The sequence below is a fragment of the Microtus oregoni genome, unplaced genomic scaffold (genome assembly GCF_018167655.1).
Source record: "Microtus oregoni isolate MIOR12 unplaced genomic scaffold, Mior012 000014F_ref0000157, whole genome shotgun sequence".
NCBI classification, from domain to species: Eukaryota; Metazoa; Chordata; class Mammalia; order Rodentia; family Cricetidae; genus Microtus; species Microtus oregoni.
The window spans coordinates 23,686,358-23,706,097 of record NW_024543073.1 but is presented as its reverse complement, the minus strand read 5'-3'; the positions used below and the strand labels follow the sequence as shown (position 1 = coordinate 23,706,097).

The 19,740-nt window shown below is 43.4% G+C and overlaps 1 protein-coding gene across 3 annotated transcripts in view; it reads right to left on the bottom strand.

Moving 5' to 3' along the window:
• The window catches only part of Rasgrf2 (Ras protein specific guanine nucleotide releasing factor 2), a 225,649-nt gene that overhangs the window by 131,355 nt on the left and 74,554 nt on the right, over window positions 1-19,740 (bottom strand). For all 3 annotated transcript variants that reach the window (XM_041663521.1, XM_041663519.1, XM_041663520.1), the window contains exons 3-9: window positions 14,165-14,312; window positions 11,875-11,964; window positions 8,599-8,852; window positions 6,972-7,051; window positions 6,432-6,625; window positions 1,328-1,437; window positions 488-606 (exon numbers count right to left, since the gene is read on the bottom strand). In XM_041663521.1, the coding sequence (XP_041519455.1) occupies window positions 488-606; window positions 1,328-1,437; window positions 6,432-6,625; window positions 6,972-7,051; window positions 8,599-8,852; window positions 11,875-11,964; window positions 14,165-14,312 (995 nt within the window). The remainder of the gene's footprint in view (window positions 1-487; window positions 607-1,327; window positions 1,438-6,431; window positions 6,626-6,971; window positions 7,052-8,598; window positions 8,853-11,874; window positions 11,965-14,164; window positions 14,313-19,740) is intronic.

Below are 19,740 nucleotides of genomic sequence, written 5' to 3'. Positions count from 1 at the left end.
CTGGTAACTGGAGTTACTGACTGAATTAAATCAGAAGTGCCAATGAGAAAAGGCAACTGGAGACAGCTGCATTCACTTCGGACATTGTCTCTACTCTTATGGGCTCGGGCTTTGAGGAACTCTGGTTTCTCCTGAGCCTTTGCCTGGACAGCATCACCATCTGGCATTGCCATTCTGACTGGCCAGACAGACCTGTCCTCCTTGGAGCTGTAGAGAACGTCCGGTTCGTTGAGGAGGGGCGTCCAGCCAGAGTGTGATTTACTGCCCCTCTCATGCTTAACTCTTATTGCGTTGCTGTTTTTCATGGCCCCTGAAAAGAAATAGCGCAGAGGTGGGCCTCAACCACAGCCCTGGTCAAGGCCCCAGGGATCTCCTGCACTGACGGCAAACACATAGGCCTGCTCCAGAGCACGCCCCCGGAATCTGCCAGCGATAACTATGACAGGAACCGATCACGTGAGTAGAGGGTCAGATCAACAGGTCTTACCTTGGCGGATGAAAGTCTGGCTGGTGTCCAGCAAAATGTCACAACCTTCCACTATCATCCTTTCAATGGCAAGGTTTTTCCTGATGTTCTCAGTGTCGCTGACTTCGTCATGCATGATTCTATGGGACACAATGCAGAGAACATCACAGTCAGAAACTTTAGCTCTGGCTCTAGCCGATAGGCAAAGATGGCGCCACCTCACATGCTTGAAATTTAACCAAGAGAGTGAGGGAAGACTGACCTCCAGCTTCAGCCAGCCACAGCCTAAAGCAAGGCCACAGTGTGTGAGCAGATTGCAAAAGGTAAGGGGACCAGCGATCAGGGAGTGGCAAGGCTTGCTTTGAGTGCGACAGGAAAGAGACCCAGCATTTTACAGATGACTCCCTTGGTTAATGCTGAAGTGTCACCTTCAACATTAGAGGCACTAAGATAGAGACTGTTACTCTACTTGTCACACTTAATCTCAATAGCATTGGGGGCAGCCTGGCCATTCACCCGCTTCTTGCAAAATCTGAATACAAAAATGCAACAGAAAGTCATTTTTTTTCTATTTTGATGGAAAAATAAAAGAAGTGAACATTTGCAAACTTAACCAAACTTTACCTGATCTCAGCTATACAAACTCACATACTATGAGAACTTTTCAAAGGTGTCTTGTCTTGACTAAAATGAACGTGAATAGTGATTCGGTGCCATCTCTTACACTCTAAGATGAATCTAAGAAGTTGGAGCTACCATTGGCATTTCCTCTCTTGAAAGCCACATGCCACCGGGTTTATCTGGGGGGCAACCATGCTGTTTCTTTCCAGTCTGACCCCTTCCCACAAGTTCCCTGCATACCTGGACAGTTCCTCCAGCTTTGACTTAGCAAACTCTAGGCTTTTCCTCTCCACGTGTTCATGGGGGGTGTGAGCCAGGAGTTCGTGCAGAGTGATGATATACCTGGGGATCTAAATACATACACAGGTGAGTGTGAAAAAGAGGTCCAGACAGATGGCATGGGGCACACTCTACTGGGACATCACCCTCAGAGAAGCTCACCCCTACTCTTATAATTCTAAAGGTTCTCAAGATTTTCTAGGGATACATATAGATTGAACTGAGCTTCAAACCTTACACACCAGAAAAGTCTATAACAAAAATGCAAGAAAAGTTTGTCATAAACGAATAAACTGAGTATAAAGGAGCCATTGTTTCCATTTGCAAGTAAGTGTGCATGTTTGAAGCAGAGCTTCTGCAGACTGGGTCATGGGGAAGCAGATATTGCTGTCATTAGTCACCTGAGTCTCTTGCTAAAGGTCTGCTGTCTGCTTACACGCTCGTTTAAAAACAGACAGACCTGACCACACTCTCTTTAACACCTAAATCCAGCAGGACATGTTCGCCTGTATTGACATTCTGATCCTATTTCTTCTCACTTCAAATGTCATTTAACTAGGTTATTTATTTAATTCTGCAAAAGGCAAAACTCCACCAGCCATATGAGACTTTTAGTAAACCAAAGAGACTTAACGCAAGTTATAGACTCAACATATTTTTCTCTCCTTTGTGCTCCTAAAACAGCCTCCTGGAAAGCAGGGAAGTAGACTTCAGAAAGACGTGTGTGGGCAACCAACTCCAACATTCCACTTTCTGTGGGCCCAGGAGAACTCTGAGCTCTGTGGACATGTCCACTCCTCCAGCAACATAAAAATTGGTTCTCCACTTGCCAAGAAAGGAAAGAAACTGCAGGGAGGTCCAGTAACTTATCTAGGGTAGACCTTAGGACAGAAAAGCGGCTTCCCAGAGCTCTGTGTGTAGCTCGTCCCTTCTGTCTTAGCACTGGTGACCCTATCTGTGGATGAGTCTTTGCTGTCCACTTGTGGGATCATCGTGGGGCTATTTTCTCTTCACTCACGGGTGCCTCCTTTATGCACTTAAACAGGCAACAGCCAATATTAGCACCGACATTAACTGTAGCTCAAAAGTGGAATCAAGGTCTCAGGAAACACAGGCAGATCCCATGGTGAGGGAACGGCAGGAAATAAGAGACCTTCTCACTGCAGGAGAGATGAAGGAAGATTTCTATGAACTTCTTACCAAAGCATCCTCTGATACCATATCACATGGAAAAGACTCCCAGGATACAGGTGCTTACACTCCCACAATCCCACGATGGCTAAAACTACACTAAAAGTTAGTACTTCCACAGAAAAATCAAGCCATCAACTGCTAATATTCTCATTTTTTCCTAACGAATCCGGAGTGGGTGGGCCTCACTACTTACTATGCACTGAAACCCCACAAAACTATGTTTAGTAGATGGCTTCATGCTCCTCCTCCATTAGCTAAATCTATTTTAAAGAGTCCTTTGGCTAAGGTTCAAGAGGATGGAGCTGAATTCGGTAACTGGCCCCTTCCACTTTCCGGTCCAGGAATGAATAAATGCTAGCTCCGGCTGAGAGCAGGCAAGGGAGGCTCGGCTAAGAAGTGAGCGACTGCAAAGAGCTTCTCGCTGGAGTCAAGAGCTTGCTGCAGAGAGTTCCAGAAAACATTAGCAGCCTCAGCAGCTATCGAAACGAATCAGATTTCTACTTTCAATAAAGGAACAAATACTCGTCCCTGCCCAGACTCTAATTAGCTTGTTCTCCTGTTTTGGTTAGTAGCTAGCTAGAGCAGTGAGCGCCTCCTCCCTAGAGCACATCCTCTAGAATCGTTCTTGGAAGGCGCAGACGTCATGACTGGTTCACCTGTGGACTCTCAACACACGCACATCCAGATAAGCAGACAAGCTCCTGGAGACCGCTCGAACAGCACCAAATGCTACCAACTGAGCCACTGTGTTTGCTAAATAAAATCTTAATGACTCTGTTATTTCTGTAACAAATTGCCTGGTAACAATAAGACTTACTAGTTCTAGCTGAATCATCCCAAGTCTACAATTCCCACTGTTTTCATAGTTCAAAGCAGCAACTGACTTAACAAAAGCCCCAAAAAAGCTGGGCATGGAGACCAGAAGCAGAGTAATTGTTTTGTATAGGGTCTTGGGTTAAAATTCTGTAACAAAAAGGGGGCATGACTCTGTCACCTTCTGTCTCCCATCATGCACAAGCTACAGGATAAAAGCTTCCGATTCTAATCTCTTCCTATCCCTCCTTCTGGCCAGGCGCCAGCTTCTGCCTGCATATTAAGCCCATGTAAATGTCTGGGCCAGAGATCCACTGGCAATGTAAAGGAGATTCACATCTTCCACAGTTGCAGGGATCATGGGTGGGAGGAGTATGTCCAGCACTACCAAGGAGCAAGGCCAAAGCTTGGAAGGACCTATGGCTTCTCAGTATTTGCAAGGGAAGAAGCTACATCCCAGATCCTCTGAGAGTGCAAACACCCTCATGTTGACTTCACCCATTAGTAAGGGACCATGAAGAGAAGAAAGACAAGGACTGGATGAGCCCAAGAAGAAAAACCTTCAAGTTTCTAGGAAGAGTACTTCCTTCTAGTTTTTCAGACGGTTTCTCCTCGGGGAGACCTGTCGTGGACCAGCCTTGACAAAAACCCCTCTTATCAGGGTAGGTGCGTGGGGAACTAGAAATATAAGTAAAGAATATGAAGATGCATGAATATAATAAAAACAGAAACCATAGAAAGTACCAGGAGGACATTCCAGTGAGGAAGCCAAAGGGCAGACCCCAAGAAAACCAAGGTCCATGGGCAGCAATCTCCAATAATTTCTCTTCTTGGATTATTCAAAATCATTTTCATTTGTTTATTCCTTGAAATTGGGATAATTCTGACTGAATTCTCTAAGTCTGAATATTCTTCTAGACAAATGGGCCTCAAAAGCTTTGAGTTAGCTCACCAGAGAAGAAGTCAAAGACCATCACTATCTGATCCTTCAACTCAGTTTTGGGACTTAGAGCTATCACAGTCTGGAGCTGAGGAGGAGGTTCTAGGTCACCCTAGACTCCTCACAATATGGCATGGTTTCCCAGCCTGAACGTCCACACACCCAGGATCACAGCCAGAGATCTGAAGATCAGCAGAGCTCAGCTGCCCCTATCAGAGCATAGTGACACTGTCACGGAGAGAGAAGGCCAAGTGAGACGTCAGGTCTCATCAAGACTCCAAGCTCTGTTGGCGGTGATGGTGCACACCTTTAATCCCAGCACTTGGGAGGCAGAAGCAGGCAGATCTCTGTGAGTTCGAGGCCAGCCTGGTCTACAAGAGCTAGTTCTTGGACAGTTAAGACTGTTACATAGAGAAACCTTGTCTTGAAAACCCTTCCAAAAAAAAAAGACTCCCAGCTCCATGCTCTTCTCTGACATGATGGGATACCTCCAAGTGAGTCAAAATGTTTAGTCGTGGCTACTGCATTGACAGGCCTTGTCAATGATACAAATAAAGTTCCTCCAATTTAAAACCCTGAGGAGATCACAACTAAGTGGAATTAAAAAGCACATGGAAGAAACATTGAGCGGAGGGAGCTTCGTGTGCTTTAAACTATTATACCTTTGCCCCCACCTGACCTGTGACTGCTGGTGGATGTGGTTTGGGGTACTGAACCCTAGCCTAGAGGTCACTGCTGAAAACGCAAATAGCATCACAGAAGAGGAACATAGTTGTGAGGCACTTCACTGTCCCTAAAACCTGAAATTCCATCTCTGTGCATACAGTAAAATAAAAGCTTGTTGTTTTCTTGAGAAATATTTCCTCAGTGAGGCAAAGAGTTCAATCAAAATAGTTACATTATATATATATATGTGTGTGTATGCATGTATACATATGTATATATATACACACAATATATATGTGTGTGCGTATATACATATATATACAATATATATGTGTGTGTATACCTATGGATATATATACCTATATGTGTGTGTATGTTATAGTTATGAAGTTCCACTACTCTTAAGTGTTTTCAAAGGCAGCCTTTTGTTTTTTAAGATCTTACTGAACTACCATGGCCACTTCCAAGGTTCCGAGTAGCACCGACAAACTTTAAGACAAACAATTACGGACCACAGAAATGTTTCCCCCTGTGACTCCAGAATGGTTATCCAGGGTCACTGCTGCCTGCCCACAGGACCAAGTGCTCCCCAGTCGCTGCAACTCATGTGATCAGAAGGATCATTTTACCTCATGACAATTTGGAGGCCTCGTCAAAAGCCCCATAAATTCCACAACAGGAACACTCAATGCTTCTTCAAAAGAACAGAGCCCACAGCTTCCAAAAGAACAGGAGACTCTGTGCCCATTCTGTGCTCTGTGGGGCTCCCTCAAGACTGGGTACTTCATGGGAAAGTCCCAAAGGCATGAAAGAACACACATGCATTTCATCTTGTGGGGCTCCCTTGTCCCCAAGAACAAACATCAGTGTATAGCCTTTCCTGAGAAGAGCCACATGACCAGGTCCCCACAACACCCAGGTCTAGCCAGCGCCTTCTAGCTCTGAGGTCTCCAGAGCCTGTGGGATTAAGAAGGCCTTGTTTTGTTCTCCAAAGTTCCAGCCAAGAGAAACTCAACAGTAACCCTGCTGCAGCAGGAGAGGGGTTGAAAACGGATACGTCCCAGCAGCCACCCCAGTCCCGGAGAACCTTTTATGCAACCAGCACAAACTGGTGCATCTGCACAGAATCCTATTTCTGTGCGCCTAATAATATTTTTAAACATGCTGGAGGTGGAGACTCCATGAAAGAGATTTGTGTGGAATCATTCTATAAAAGAAATTACTGCTCCCAAAAAGTCATCCCTCAATTATTTGCCTCAAAAAATGTTTTCCAGGCTGGAGATGTAGCTCATTGGTAGAGTTCTTGCATAGAATGCTCAAAGCCCTGGGTTCAATCCCCAGCACTAGAAAAATGCCAAAATTCCATTTTGTTCTATACACTAATTGGTGGCATATAGTTGGTAGCACTGAGCTAGAACCAAAGCCTTAGAAGTCTCATCCCAAGTGGCTTACCTGAAACATTGGGTAGGTCAAGAATGTCTCCAGCATCCTCCCCTCACAGGCAGGATTGGCTTCATACTGTTTTAAGAGCTTGTCAAAATCTCTGTTTTGTTTACAGTTGGCAAGTACTTGGAGGCTGTACTGATGATTACGCACAAATTCTTGATAAATGTTCAGCATGGGCAGCAAAATATCAAACAGATCAGCTGCAAAAGAGAAGGCAGCATGGCTATTTGGTGCCTGGAGTGTCACCACGAAAAGTACCGCCTAGTACCATAGGACTCAGGCCCTAGTTACCTGCCTGGAGGACAAATTGGGTAGAATCTGCCCTGCATGATAATGTGACTCCAGTTCCACATGAATTATGATAGACCAAGGGAAAACATCAACAGATACCTACTGAGACATGGCCCAGGACAGCAAGACGAGTCCCAGTGTCAGAGGGAACCCATAGGATAACAGCGAAGTTTAGACATCCAAGGCTGATTAACACATACTATACCCTAACACTAGCCAATCAACAGGGATTTATATCCTTAAAGAGCGGCTTACCTAAAACCAAAGTAGGCCAATTTGCCAGCCTTGCCTTTAGTCCTTGATGGAATATTTCATGAAGGAACATGATTGTTTCACTATAAAAAAGGAAAAACAATACCATTCAGTAACTATAATGTATCGTTTCTGTGAGAAGCCCAACAAATGCTTAAAGTCTTATAATCTATATACATGATACACCAGTCTCATAAGGACTCCATAACATCATGGACTATGTACCTGCCTCCATATGATATCTCTTTTAGCCTCAGAAACCCAAAGGAAATCAAGATGAACCCCAAAGTCAGGAGGACAGGATGCTCCCAATCTGCTTCCGTTTCACCTGTATGGTCCTATGCTCCTAAATTCAACATTCCAAGGAGATCTTTCCTCCTCCAGCTCTTCTGACGAATTCTAAGGAAAGGAATTTTCTAGTAAGAGGGCAGCTGCTCTTTCCTGCAATGAACCCTAGTCAACTGATGCATTCATTCCCCTCTGTATTTTGATACCCGAGTTAGAAAACAAGTGAAACAAATGCTGTACATAATTGGGAAAATTACATTTTCTTAAGTATGAGCTCTGCTGAAATTCAAGATAATTGGCCAGCCTAGGCTTCACTTCAGAGACAAGGGAACCCAGTTAAACAGCAGCCATGACAGCAAGCACCCTGTGTGGCTACCCATTTCAAACGTACCTCTTCAATTCTCCATCTAGAACTAGGGGGCGCTAACAAGCTGGGTTGTATGAAGAGTTCACAGTCTGAGCTTCCAATCAAGAGGCCTACCATTCACATTCTAAATGCCAGCAGTGTTTTGGCCATTCATGATCTAGATCAAGAAGTCTTATGGAAGCACATCATTAGGGCAGCCAAAAACCCAGGGCCACACGCTTGGATGGACACTACCAGAGAGAACAGCTCACAGTCTCCTCCACGGCCTTATCCACACATGCTTGAACAATTTCCAGAATGCTAACAGCCCTGCCTGAAGAAGGCAGTGTGAGACAGCAGCTTTAAAGAGGCCCTCCCGTTGTTTTGACTTTTGAATCATATCAATATATTATCTACTCAAAAACAAATACATAATTAGAATTTAAGCAAAACACACAAGCCTTTCTCCCTCCACGTCTTCCTCTGCTTCATTTTTCCACAGCACTGATCGCTGGATAATATGATACATATTTTCATTCATTTGCTGTCCACTTCTGTTCTCACATCAAAAAATATAAATGTCATGAAGGCAGGGAGTTTCTGCTCTGTCCACTAAATGATCTTCGCCACAAAGGGCACTACAAATACTCACTGCAGAAATAAATTCCACAAGGATTCTCGAGCCATCTTAGTTGGTATGTTTTCTAAAAGGCTTCTGTGTAAATTGCACACAAAGTCCCATCAATCACTCCATCTCCTGCAGCTTGGAAGAGAAAATATCTTCCACACATACATACCCCCACACAGTAACAAGAACACAAATGTCAAACGAAGATGCAAACCGAAAACGTGAGATGTCAAGACTCAAGAGAAATGCAAACGCAGACTAACAACACCATTCCAGGATCGCATCCTTCCTCTTAACCTGAGAACCACGCAGATGGATCTGCAAGACCTCATCTTCTCAGCCTGAAACAGGGACGTTTCAAGACACACCTGTTGAGAAAGATGCTGCTGACATCATCATGGCTAATGGGGGGCTTCTTGGAGCTGGCTGCCATCCGCAGGGGCCGGAGGAAACCATTGACCAGGATGTAGAGCTGGTGCACGTACTCCGTCTCGGCTTCCACCATGGTGAACACAATCTGGTTTCTCTTCCTCATGCTCTCAGCATGGGGAGAACAAATGTAATCCTGCACAATGGTCTTCCACTTCCTCCTACACAGCCATCCCCGCATGAAGCTCTGAACCTACAGAACGAGGAAGGGAAGGAGTCTGGGAGATGAGGCAGTACATGTATAAACACCATCCTTTGAACGGTCCGTTGACACTTTCTTCAGTACTATAAACAATGGAAATATTCACAAAATAGCGGGGGGGGATGATTTTAAAAAGTTTTCCTGAGGTTCACAAATTTCTACGATAGCTTAAATGCATTAGGCTTATTCATATAGACACTAGAATATACTACTACTTAGCTAGTAATACTTCAAGACTTGGGTAATGTATTTAAATAATATAGCTAAAGGTTTCTTTTTAATAATAAAGAATCCTATATATTTTTATTTATGGTAAAAAGTAACATAAAATTTGTCAACTTAATAATTTTTTAGGTGCAAAAGATTGAACCCAAGGTCTTATGCATACTAGACAGGTACCCACAATTGAGCTCCAGAACCACCTTTTAGAAAAATATTTCTTGTTTGTTTGTGTGTGTGTGTGTGTGTGTGTGTGTCTATGTACATTCATCATGTATGTGCAGGAGCCATGAAAACCAAGAGAGGGCATTGGATCCCCTGGAATTGGAGTTACAGATGGTTGTAATCCACCATATGGGTGTTAAGAACCAATCCTGGTCCTCTGCAGGAACTGACTAATGTCATTTACTAAAATGCCTTCAAGGTTCACCCATGTCGAAGTATGTCTCAGGATGGCTGTACTTTTTAAGGATAAGTGACATACCATCACACATTTATCCTCCTCATCTCTACTGGGGATAATGGCTGATTCCATCCTGTAGCTGTTATGAATAGTATGCTGTGAACATGGCTATGACAATATCTCCTCAAAATCCAGATCTTGTTGCTATTTCTTTAGAAATATACCCAGGAATGGAATTACTGGAAAATGAGGTATTGAATTTCATCAAAAACTATTTACCATATTACAATCCACATAGCACAATTGTACACAATTTCTCCATACCCTTGCCAAAATGTGTCATGGTCTTCCTGTTTTGGTTTGCAGTAGCTGTCCTAGTGGGTGTGAGGTTCGGTCTCATTGTGGCTTTGATTTTTCTCTTCTCCAGCGATTGGTGACCTTTTCATGTGCTTGTTGATTACTGGCAAAACATCTAAATAGTGGTCTATTCAAGTACTCTGCCCAATTTAAGCCAGCTGATTTGATTTTTTTATTGATGCTGAACTTTGTTTTGCTTTGCTTATTTAAGCCTAAAAAGTAAGTGTTGAAATTGGCTCATCTAATAACTCCTACAAATGAGCAATCTGAGGTTTCAGACTATCTACATAGCTGGAAAAGCTGCAAGCAGAGCCAACGTCCTTTTGTGAATCTTTCCTTAACCGCTTATCCATGACTGGGCAAGACATATATTAGTCTTTGCAATGATGAGTAACTTTTAAAGAATAAATTAATATAAAATGTTCATAGAAATATCATACAGTTTTTTAAAATGGATCTGAAATTCCTGGGCATGATAGGAAAAGGAGCAAATCTGGAAAAGTGCACTAGTTTGTATGGTTTGGCCGGTCAACAAACATGAGCAACTCCTAACTTCCCAGGTAACTGAAACCCTGGGGAAACAGCTGTATATCAGAATCCTTCACTCAAAGGCTATGCTGTTAACCCACAGGGCGGCCTTGAATTCCAATCCTGTTTTCTCAGAATGGACCTAAAACTAAGAAGTCCTTTTTAAATGTAAACATTACTGGATAAGTAACGCTATGGCCCTTTGGAGTTGGCAGACTCAGCAGGAGGCATATTTCAGGTTCAGACATTCACATAAGCTTCAATCCCTTACCTGATCCCCTTCATACAACCCTTATCTATTCATCATCCCTTTTCAATATTTCCTTCATCCGTGTGATATAAATTACCATGCATTTGATTTTAGGACACTTGAGATATTGCCGTGTGCTTTCTAATTTTGACACCGCTGCATCGGTTTCTGTACGGCTGTTAAGACTGATACACTCAAACAATGGAAACTAAGCAGATTTCAGTAGAATTATATAAAGAAGTTCTGTGCATACTATTTTGAGAATTCTAAAGAACATTTTTTTGTGAATTATAAGCAATTTGGGGTTGTGATCTCTTGAAGCTAAAAGGCTACATTTTGCCAAGATTAGAGAAGATAAGAGGTTTGTGTGTAAACAGCCTTTCCACAGACATTTATTTGATTTAGGACATAAAATTATTAAGTTAATTTTGAAATCTATTAGCACGTTGAAAACAGGTGGTTTAAAATTGCTTCTTTGGAGAATCACAAAGGTTCAAAACTGTACATTTTTCTCTTTATTATTCTCTTATTTAATAGAAATAGGTTTAGAAAACTCAACTCAATTAAAATTTGTGTTAAGTAAAATCTTTCTCCTCACTTTGGCAGATGTTCCCTGATGAACAATAGCTGCCCCACTTACTAACAGATCGGCCCCTCCTGTATGGATGACAATTGGATATTATTAATATCCTTGTTTACATGCAACTGCATGCTATTAAAAGAAAAGCTCCGCATTAGTCTTGAAATACATTTTCATAAACCAGGTTCAAATAAACAGTTATAATGCTAGGAAAACAATAGCTTTATTTTACTTTTTTATTTCCTGAAAATGTTCAACTCAACCCAGGGAGAATCTGTTCCAAATTCTGAGAAATATTTGGTTAAAGTTTTTTTATAGCTAGCAGGGAATAATTATTTAATATAGAATTATAATTTCTTCCCAACTATGAATGCGACAAAATCAGGAGTTTCAACAGCGCTGCATTAACCCAATAGAGGACATTGCTGTGTAAATGTGTGTTTGAGGCCTTCTTCCCAGCACTAGAAAGGGAAGTTTTAGGACTGGAAAGAAATTCCAGGCTGAATTTTTCCAGACCAGCATCAATTCTAATGAAGGGACAGTCTGGGAGGCATTAGCAGAAACACCTAGGCTGTCCCCAGCTCAGGGACACAATAACAAAGTCACCATCACAGAGTAGACAACTGGTCACTGTGCTTCCTGAAGCCCCCCCCCCCCCCACACACACACCTCTTACCTTTTTAATCTTCTTGATGTCAGGATCCTCATCCTCTTGATGGCTGTGGTAAGGGCGCATCCGCTCCTTGGTTTTATTAAGAGCAACAATCTGTAAGACAGAACAGGCGCAATTCAGGAACCGGGGAATAGAGGTATACAACCATGCTACAGAAGTGCTAGCCACAAAGACAGCAGGAACCATCACGGCGTATGCCATCTCCTTAGCTGGTGCTCTGATACAAAAAACATGAGTCTTACTCCAAGCCTGGGGTTTCAGGTGTTGACAGGAAGTGCACCACAGAGTGTGACCTGATGTCTGCCTTAAGAGAAATTTGAGTCCAGAGCTTATCCCTGATAGCCTCAGGACCCTGCCCAAAGGGTAGATGCCATGAAGTCCTATGGTCTCTAAAGACAGAAACGCTCAACTTAAAGCCCTTGTAAGCAGCCTCTGGCCTTTGAAGTGAGTGTCTCACTATCCTTGTGCATCTCCTAGGGAAAATGGTAGCTACCATGGCAACCTAAAAGTCTCGGGGTTGATTAAAGCCAGCTGCAAAGGACTATGTCAAAGAAGCAGAGACTGTAATAAGAGGGTCTTTCCATATACATCTAGTCCCTGTGAGCTGCAGGAGGATTTAAGAGTGGGTGGCCTCTGCTCACAGCACCACGGTTCACTAGTTCAGCCTCAGCTGTGCTTCACACAAGCCTAAGAGGTTAAACAGAATCTCTGAGAAGTCAAAACTTAAAAGGTCAGAAGATCACAATTGCCCCCCATCACCACTACTGGTGACCTGTCTTTGGATCTTGTCCCCCAAATTAAGTAAATGCACTCCACTTCCATTTCCTAGGAGAGAATGGGAAGATAATGAAAAAGGAAATAATTCCTGTCAAGCGACCACAAAAGACTACAAAAAACAAAAAAAACAAAAAAAAAAAAAAAACCTTGGCAACGTCTCACTGCAATTTATATTCCAACCAAAGCAGAGCATGACGAAGACAGATAAACACACACAAGTAAATCCTAGAGAGCCCTGCTTGGTGCTGAGCTACTCTCATGGTGCAAATACCAACCTGCTTCTCTCAGTAAACAGGCATCTGCTCTGCAGTACCGGGACAAAGGAAGAACACAATAATTTTGTTTTAAATTACAGTGCCTGATATAGCCTTTTCAAACGCAGGTTTGCTAAGTTTTCCACTGTACCGACTATCAGGGTTGCACAGAGGAGGCTGGTGAGTCTAATGATATGGTGAATATACTGGGCAATTCAGCTTTCACAGAAGAGTTCTCATCTCCATGCTTTGAGCCAGATACATTGAGTACCATACTCTCAGTGTAGCTGGGAGCAGGAGGTGGAACCTATACAGCCGTCCCAGTGAGCCTCGCGGAGGTGTAAGACAATGATAAGGAAATGTTTGCAAGGAAAAAATAGCAAGAGAGTTGTCAAAGCTAAGGAGCCTGCCAACAAGAGCTATGACTGCCACCTTTGGCATATACCACATACCACACCCATGTCCATTAGACCTAAGAGACACCAGTGCACCTCTGGTTAGAATAGAGAGGACAAGCTAGTCTCTACATTCCTCCTCCATTCTTCAGCTACTGCTTATTTTCTGTGAGCACCCACAAGACAGCCTAGAAGGTCTCTGCATAGACTGAGACCTAGGGTCAGAAGGAAAACCCAAGTACAACACCATAGCCAGCACCATATGGCTATGGACTCAAAGACCACCTCCTCCATCCCGTAACAGTAACACTATCCTGAGCATCACTACAAGTGCACATTTACAGAATAGGGGCCAAGGGAAACCCAGGAATGCCCCATAGTCAATCAGTGCCTTCTTGTTTATCCCAAGTGTGCTTTTCAGAATTCTGCACGGGGAAAGCTAGAAGAAAAGTATTTCAGAATTCCTATCTGGTCTTTCCTTAGTTATCATTATGAACTTTACGTTATCCCATGGCAGACTCACAGATGTTACTCCAAGAGTCTATCTGATGACTAGTGTGTGTGCGTGTGCGTGCATGTGTGTGTGCACGCGTGCATGTGTGTGCTTCTTAGCTAACTAAGGACATTAGGGGCACATATAACAGCAGAAGGTAGCATGTTTATCATGGTGGTAAAGTAGCAGCACATTTAGCTAACCCCGAAGCAGACAACAGATTCAGGTCTAGATCAGCAGCCCAGCCATATATCTGTTGATAGCAGAGGAACTCAGCATGGGATTACATTTTTCTCCTGAATATTAGACAGACAATCACGAGGAAGTGACAGAAGACAAGAAACAATGCGACAGAATCTTCAGCTGGGAAATACCTCTGATTTAAGCCTTTCAATTTCGGTGTCTTGATCTTCAAGCTGGTGTCGGAGTTGGTTAGCAGCAATTTTTTCTGTCTCCACAATCTGAACCAGATGAATGTACTTCTGCATTAACACTTCCCTTTCAATCAATATGTCCGCGTAACTTAAGAGAAAATTGCACAGTTAGTCACTGGAGTGTTGCTCTACCCCAGTTTCACACAGCACAGGGCTTACATGTTTGTAAAGGGACCCATGCACGTTGTTGGCTAGCTCTGCCTTACACATTAACCTACACCATACAGTTGGCATCTTGATAATATAGAATTTCAGTATTTATTATTTTACATATTCTCCAACTAAGAATCAATTTAATGTTGGCTGTCACCCACAGTTTTAATATGACTATGAGAAAAAAATGCAAAAAAAATTTTGAAAGATTTTAATATGAAAAGATATGCCTTCTTTAAGGAAGTCAATGAATTGTTTTTGAATTAATGCCATAGGTCTTCAAGGATAGTATTCAAAGTGTTGCACAGGGTAGAACATTCACCAGTAAAACTGACTTCTCCCAACAAGAGTAAGGCAACCCCGAAACACGGTCTGTTCAGGAAGAGACCGCCAGTTCTGTGGGGGTCTCTGTGGGGTCCAAACCACCCACTACTCTGCTCTGAAATTGACCAGAAGTTACACACGTGACAGAGAAAGTTAAACTCTTTGGGCAGTGTTACTTACATCCATTTCTTCAGCTAATCATAACAGAGAGAAAATCTGTTCTTAATTTTTACTAATAATACAATATAGAGGTGCCTGGACTATGATACAATGTCAAAGTACTTGGAATACGATGCAACATCAAGCTGCCTGGAAGTCTGCATCAGATCCCCCGCACTGTTTGCTTGGAGCGGTAAGGTGCGTGTTCCTCTCTCCATAAACCTTTTCTGAATGCCGTGTTAACAGTTGTAATTAATAGTGGACACCATTTGTTGGATGTATAGGATATAGCACACATTTTCTCATTGCAGCCTCCCTACAATACAAGAGGTGTGGCTTATGACTGCAATCAGTGCCGGGAGAATTGGTTCTCAGAATACATATTGACCCCAGGATTAGGATCAAAGCAAAGTCTGTCTGACCTAAGTCCGTGTTATTAACCACAAGCCAAACTTGTCTCTCAGGGGAGAAACAACCCTTGGAGACTTCTGGCAAGTCTCCAGGCTGCTTGCCTACTCTTTAGGACTTTGAGTCACTGAAGTCATGTTTGTACCACAGAACCTTCCTCAAGATCATGGTGAAGAACCAGAAGACAAGCTGCCTGATGCAAGCTATAACAAATACAAGCTTTCTCCATGGAGTCCTACTTTGTGTACTATAAGTGAGAGGATATGGGCCATTGTGTGGCAGCCTTTTTTAACCACCTCATCCCAGAACAGTCACAGAAAGTCTGCTGAGGAAAAGCATAGGCAAGTGTTCCAAAAAGCAAACACATAACAAGCAGAATGTCTGAGACAGGAAGGTGGTGGTACCGGGATCTGCAGACTTTTAGGACATTTGAGTAAAATTATACCATGAAGTTCAGAAATATATGTAGCTTCCTTCTAGTAAACTCTCTTTCTAACTACTTTGAAAAGGCATGTACTACTAAGAACTCAGAAGTCGTGGGGCCATGCTAAAGTCCCACTGTGGCTGAGTCACCGGTCACTCTTAGGGCTGAGGTCACACATGCTAGAGTTGCTGAGGATCTTGGAGTTACCAGCAGTCTCAAGTCACCTGCTCTAAGAAATGGCCCCTTGAGCTTAGAAAGAAGGACTAGGTAAGAGAAGAAAGAAGACAGAGGAGGGGAGAGTTTTATCAGTCTTCCTTCCTCTAAGGCACAGGTTCTCAACCTGTGGGCAGGGACCCTCTAGAGGGGGGTTTACATATCAGATATCCTCCATCTCAGCTATTCATCACAGCAGCAAGACAACAATTTTGAAGTAGCAATGAAGATAATTGTATGGTTGGGGCCACCACAACATGAGGAGGTGTATTAAAGGGTCACAGCTTTAGAAGGGTTGAGAACCCCTGTTCTAAAAGGAGGAAGCAGCAAAAGAACGTAAACAGAGCTATAAAAATTCTGTCCTTTCCTGTCAATTTTACCTGAAATATGTGTGTTTACAATCACATATTTATATTAATATGTGTGTTAATATTTGATCAACATTAGGTAGCAGAGTAGTATTTTATTTGATTTAAAAACAAAAAGGCCAAGCCAGCAATCTCTGCTGGAGCAGGCCAGAGGCAATGACTCCCACAAGAGCAGGTACAAGGGAGCCACTGCTGAGGGAGCAGGCCTGACCCAAAGACCTCTGCAAGACTTGGTGTAAATCAGTGACCTCTGAGATAGCAGGACTGAGCCAGTGACCTCTGCCAGTGATACCAGTCTTGGGCATAAACCAAAAGGATACTCAATCATATGTACGTAGTGTCATTATTTGTAATAGCCAGAACCTGGAACAACCTAGATGCCCCTCATTTGAAGAATGAATTTTTTTAAAAATGTGGTACATTTATATAATGGAATATTATTTAGCTGTGAAAAACAATGACATCATGAAATTTGCAGGCAAATGAATGGAACTAGAAAAAAAAATCATCCTGAGTGAGGTAACCCAGACTCAGAAAGACAAACATTGGTATCTACTCACTCATAAATGCATAGATACTAGACGTAAAGCAAAGGATAACCAGATTATAGCCCACAGTTCCAGAAGCTAGGTAACAAAGAGACCCCTAAAGAGGGACACATGGATCACCATGGGAAGGGAAAATAGATGGGATCCCCTGAGTAGACTGGCAGGGGGAGCAGAAAAGGGGAGGGAATGGGGAATGAGAACATGAGGGAACTGCACGGTCGGTCGAGTTGGGGAAGGGACAGTGTGGGAAACCAATGAAAGAGATATCTTGATAGAGGAAGCTATTATGGGATTAGGGAGAAACCTGGTTCTAGGGAAATTCCTAGGAATCCACAAGGATGACCTCAGCTAAGACCTTATCAATAGCAGAGGGGGTGCCTGGAATACCCTTCCCCTGTAATCAGGTTGTGACTACCCTGTCATCATAAAGCCTTCATCCAGTAACTGATGGAAGCAGATGCAGAGATGCATAGCCAAGCACCATACTGAGCTCCAGGAGTTCAGTCAAAGAAAGAGAAGAGGAGTTATATAAGCAAGGGGGTTCAAGATCATGACAGGAAAACCTACAGAGACAGCCAAACCAAATTCGTGGGAACTCATGAACTCTAGACCGACAGCTATGGAGCCTGCATGGGATGGAACTAGGAACTCTGCATGTGGGTGACAGTTGTGTAGCCTGGTCTGTTTGAAGATCCCCTGGCGGTGAATCCAGGATTTATCCCTGGTGCATAAACTGGCTTTTTTGGAAACCATTTGCTATGGTGGGATGCCTTGTTCAGCCTTGATGCTGGGGGGAGAGGAAGGGTGGCTTGGTCCTGCCTCAACTCAATATGCCAGGTTTTGTTGACTCCCCATGGGAGGCCTTACCCTTTGGAAGGAGTGAATAGGAGGTAGAGCAGAAGGAGGGGTAGGAGGGGGAACTGTGATTGGTATGAAAAATGGATTAAAAGAAATCCCAGGTGGCGGCGGCACATACCTTTAATCCCAGCACTCAGGAGGCAGAGGCAGGTGGATCTCTGTGAGTTCGAGGTCAGCCTGGTCTACAAGAGCTAGTCCCAGGACAGGCACCAAAGCTACACAGAGAAACCCTGTCTTAAAAAAAATCCAAAATAATAATAATAATAATAATAATAATAATAATAATAATAATAATGAGAAGGAGAGGTAAAGTCCAGGCCAAGCTGTGGGCTGAGCTCCTGTGAAGTCCTCAGCTGACACTGGCCAGCCTTGTTTTTCAAGGTTCCAACAGACCTTAGAAAAAAATAGAACTCTCTGTTCTTAGCAATCGAAACTATAACAATATTGAAAAATGTACTGTTAACAGACCAAGTATTTTGTGAACTTCAGTGGGGAAAAAAGGCTGAGCAGATTTCATTTTGTGGAGAAACGTGAGGAGACGAAATCAAAAGTGTAGAGCCCTCCACAAGAATATAAGATGGCTCTCACCAGGGTTGGCCCAGGAGTAACACCAAACACAGAACCAAGTGATGCAAAGAACAGACGCTAGTGTGGGATCGGGAAGAGAGCCTGTGGAATGCTGGAAAATCAGGCTCCTCATCCACATCCCCAGACCCCTCAGCCTGTGTTCTGCTCTCGGTAGAAAAGTTGGTTACCTCCCTCAAGAAGCCTGGACTGACATCTGCTGTAGACATGAGCAGAAGCCAAACAAGGAAAAGTATGAGTTCCTGGCAGGGAACTCTGTGGGACAACTTCCCTGTTGTGAGCAGCTTACTACAAACTTGGGGACTGGAACCAACACATTTATTATAAAGTATAGAAGAGGCTGATGATACTTCCGAGGTGACATCATGAAAGACTGGTTTCCATCTCACCTGCCTTCTCTTGCTACCTTGCTGGGCTTGCTGCTGTCTCTTGCTGGTTTGCTCAGAGGGAAGGTGGCTTGCCTGGCTGTGAACTGCTCTATCCAGAGGCTCATGTTGAATAGAAACCGAGGGAGGTCTCTCACCAACAGCTGTCTAGAGGCCCTCCTCAACAATGTATAAGGAAAGGGATTCAGTCAGCATTTATACTACTTAGCAGAAGACCCTCCCTAACCTGTGCATACAGAGGAGACGGCAGATTTTTTCAGCAGCTTGTGGGAAGCTGCTAAGCAGAGGCCACCAAGCTAACCCTTGGTAAGACACCTGGCCTGCAGGATCTGTGATGTATAATGAGTTCCTTATTGCAGCAATCACTGCGGAGGGAACTGTTAAACAGCAGCAGACAGCAAATACAGCCCCAAATGAACAAACAGAAGCTGCCGTGAGAAGCAAGGGTCATTCCGGCAGCTGAGACCCACGGTCTTCAGATTAAGAGCCACACAGCAAGCAGGCTGCCATGGCAATGAAGCAATTGGATAGAAAAAGAAGACTTGGAAGTCCAGCATAATTGCTAAATTCTACAAGTCAATGAATGTCAAAACCTGTAAGTCAGACCTAGCTGATAAATCTGAGCAGGCAGAGACCAAGAATAATACAACAGGCTATCTGCAGGAAATGAGACTCGAGGAACAAATATTCAGTTCTGTCTAATCATTCATGGGCTGTAGGACCAAATACCAACTTTACTATTTGGGTATATAATACGGCTGTGTCTACTGGGCAAATGCCCTGATCGCTTTTTCTTACAAATCAGTGAAGTGAGTGAGTGCCTCATCATACTGGGATACGGTTGCTGCTTAACACATGAAGCAGCATGGGTCAAGTCAGGGTCTTGCCTATTTTCTCCTCCTCACGTGCCTTCCAGACCTTCAGGAAATTCTGCAAGCATCACCCCACGGGGCTGCCCAAGGGCAGATCTTACCCTATCTGTACCATCACACCCTTCCCATTGGCTTTTGATGTTCAGATTCCACCCGGGGCAAAATTCAAAGGCCTAACTGAATTTAGAGAACAGAAAATAGATGTGTCAAACTTTATA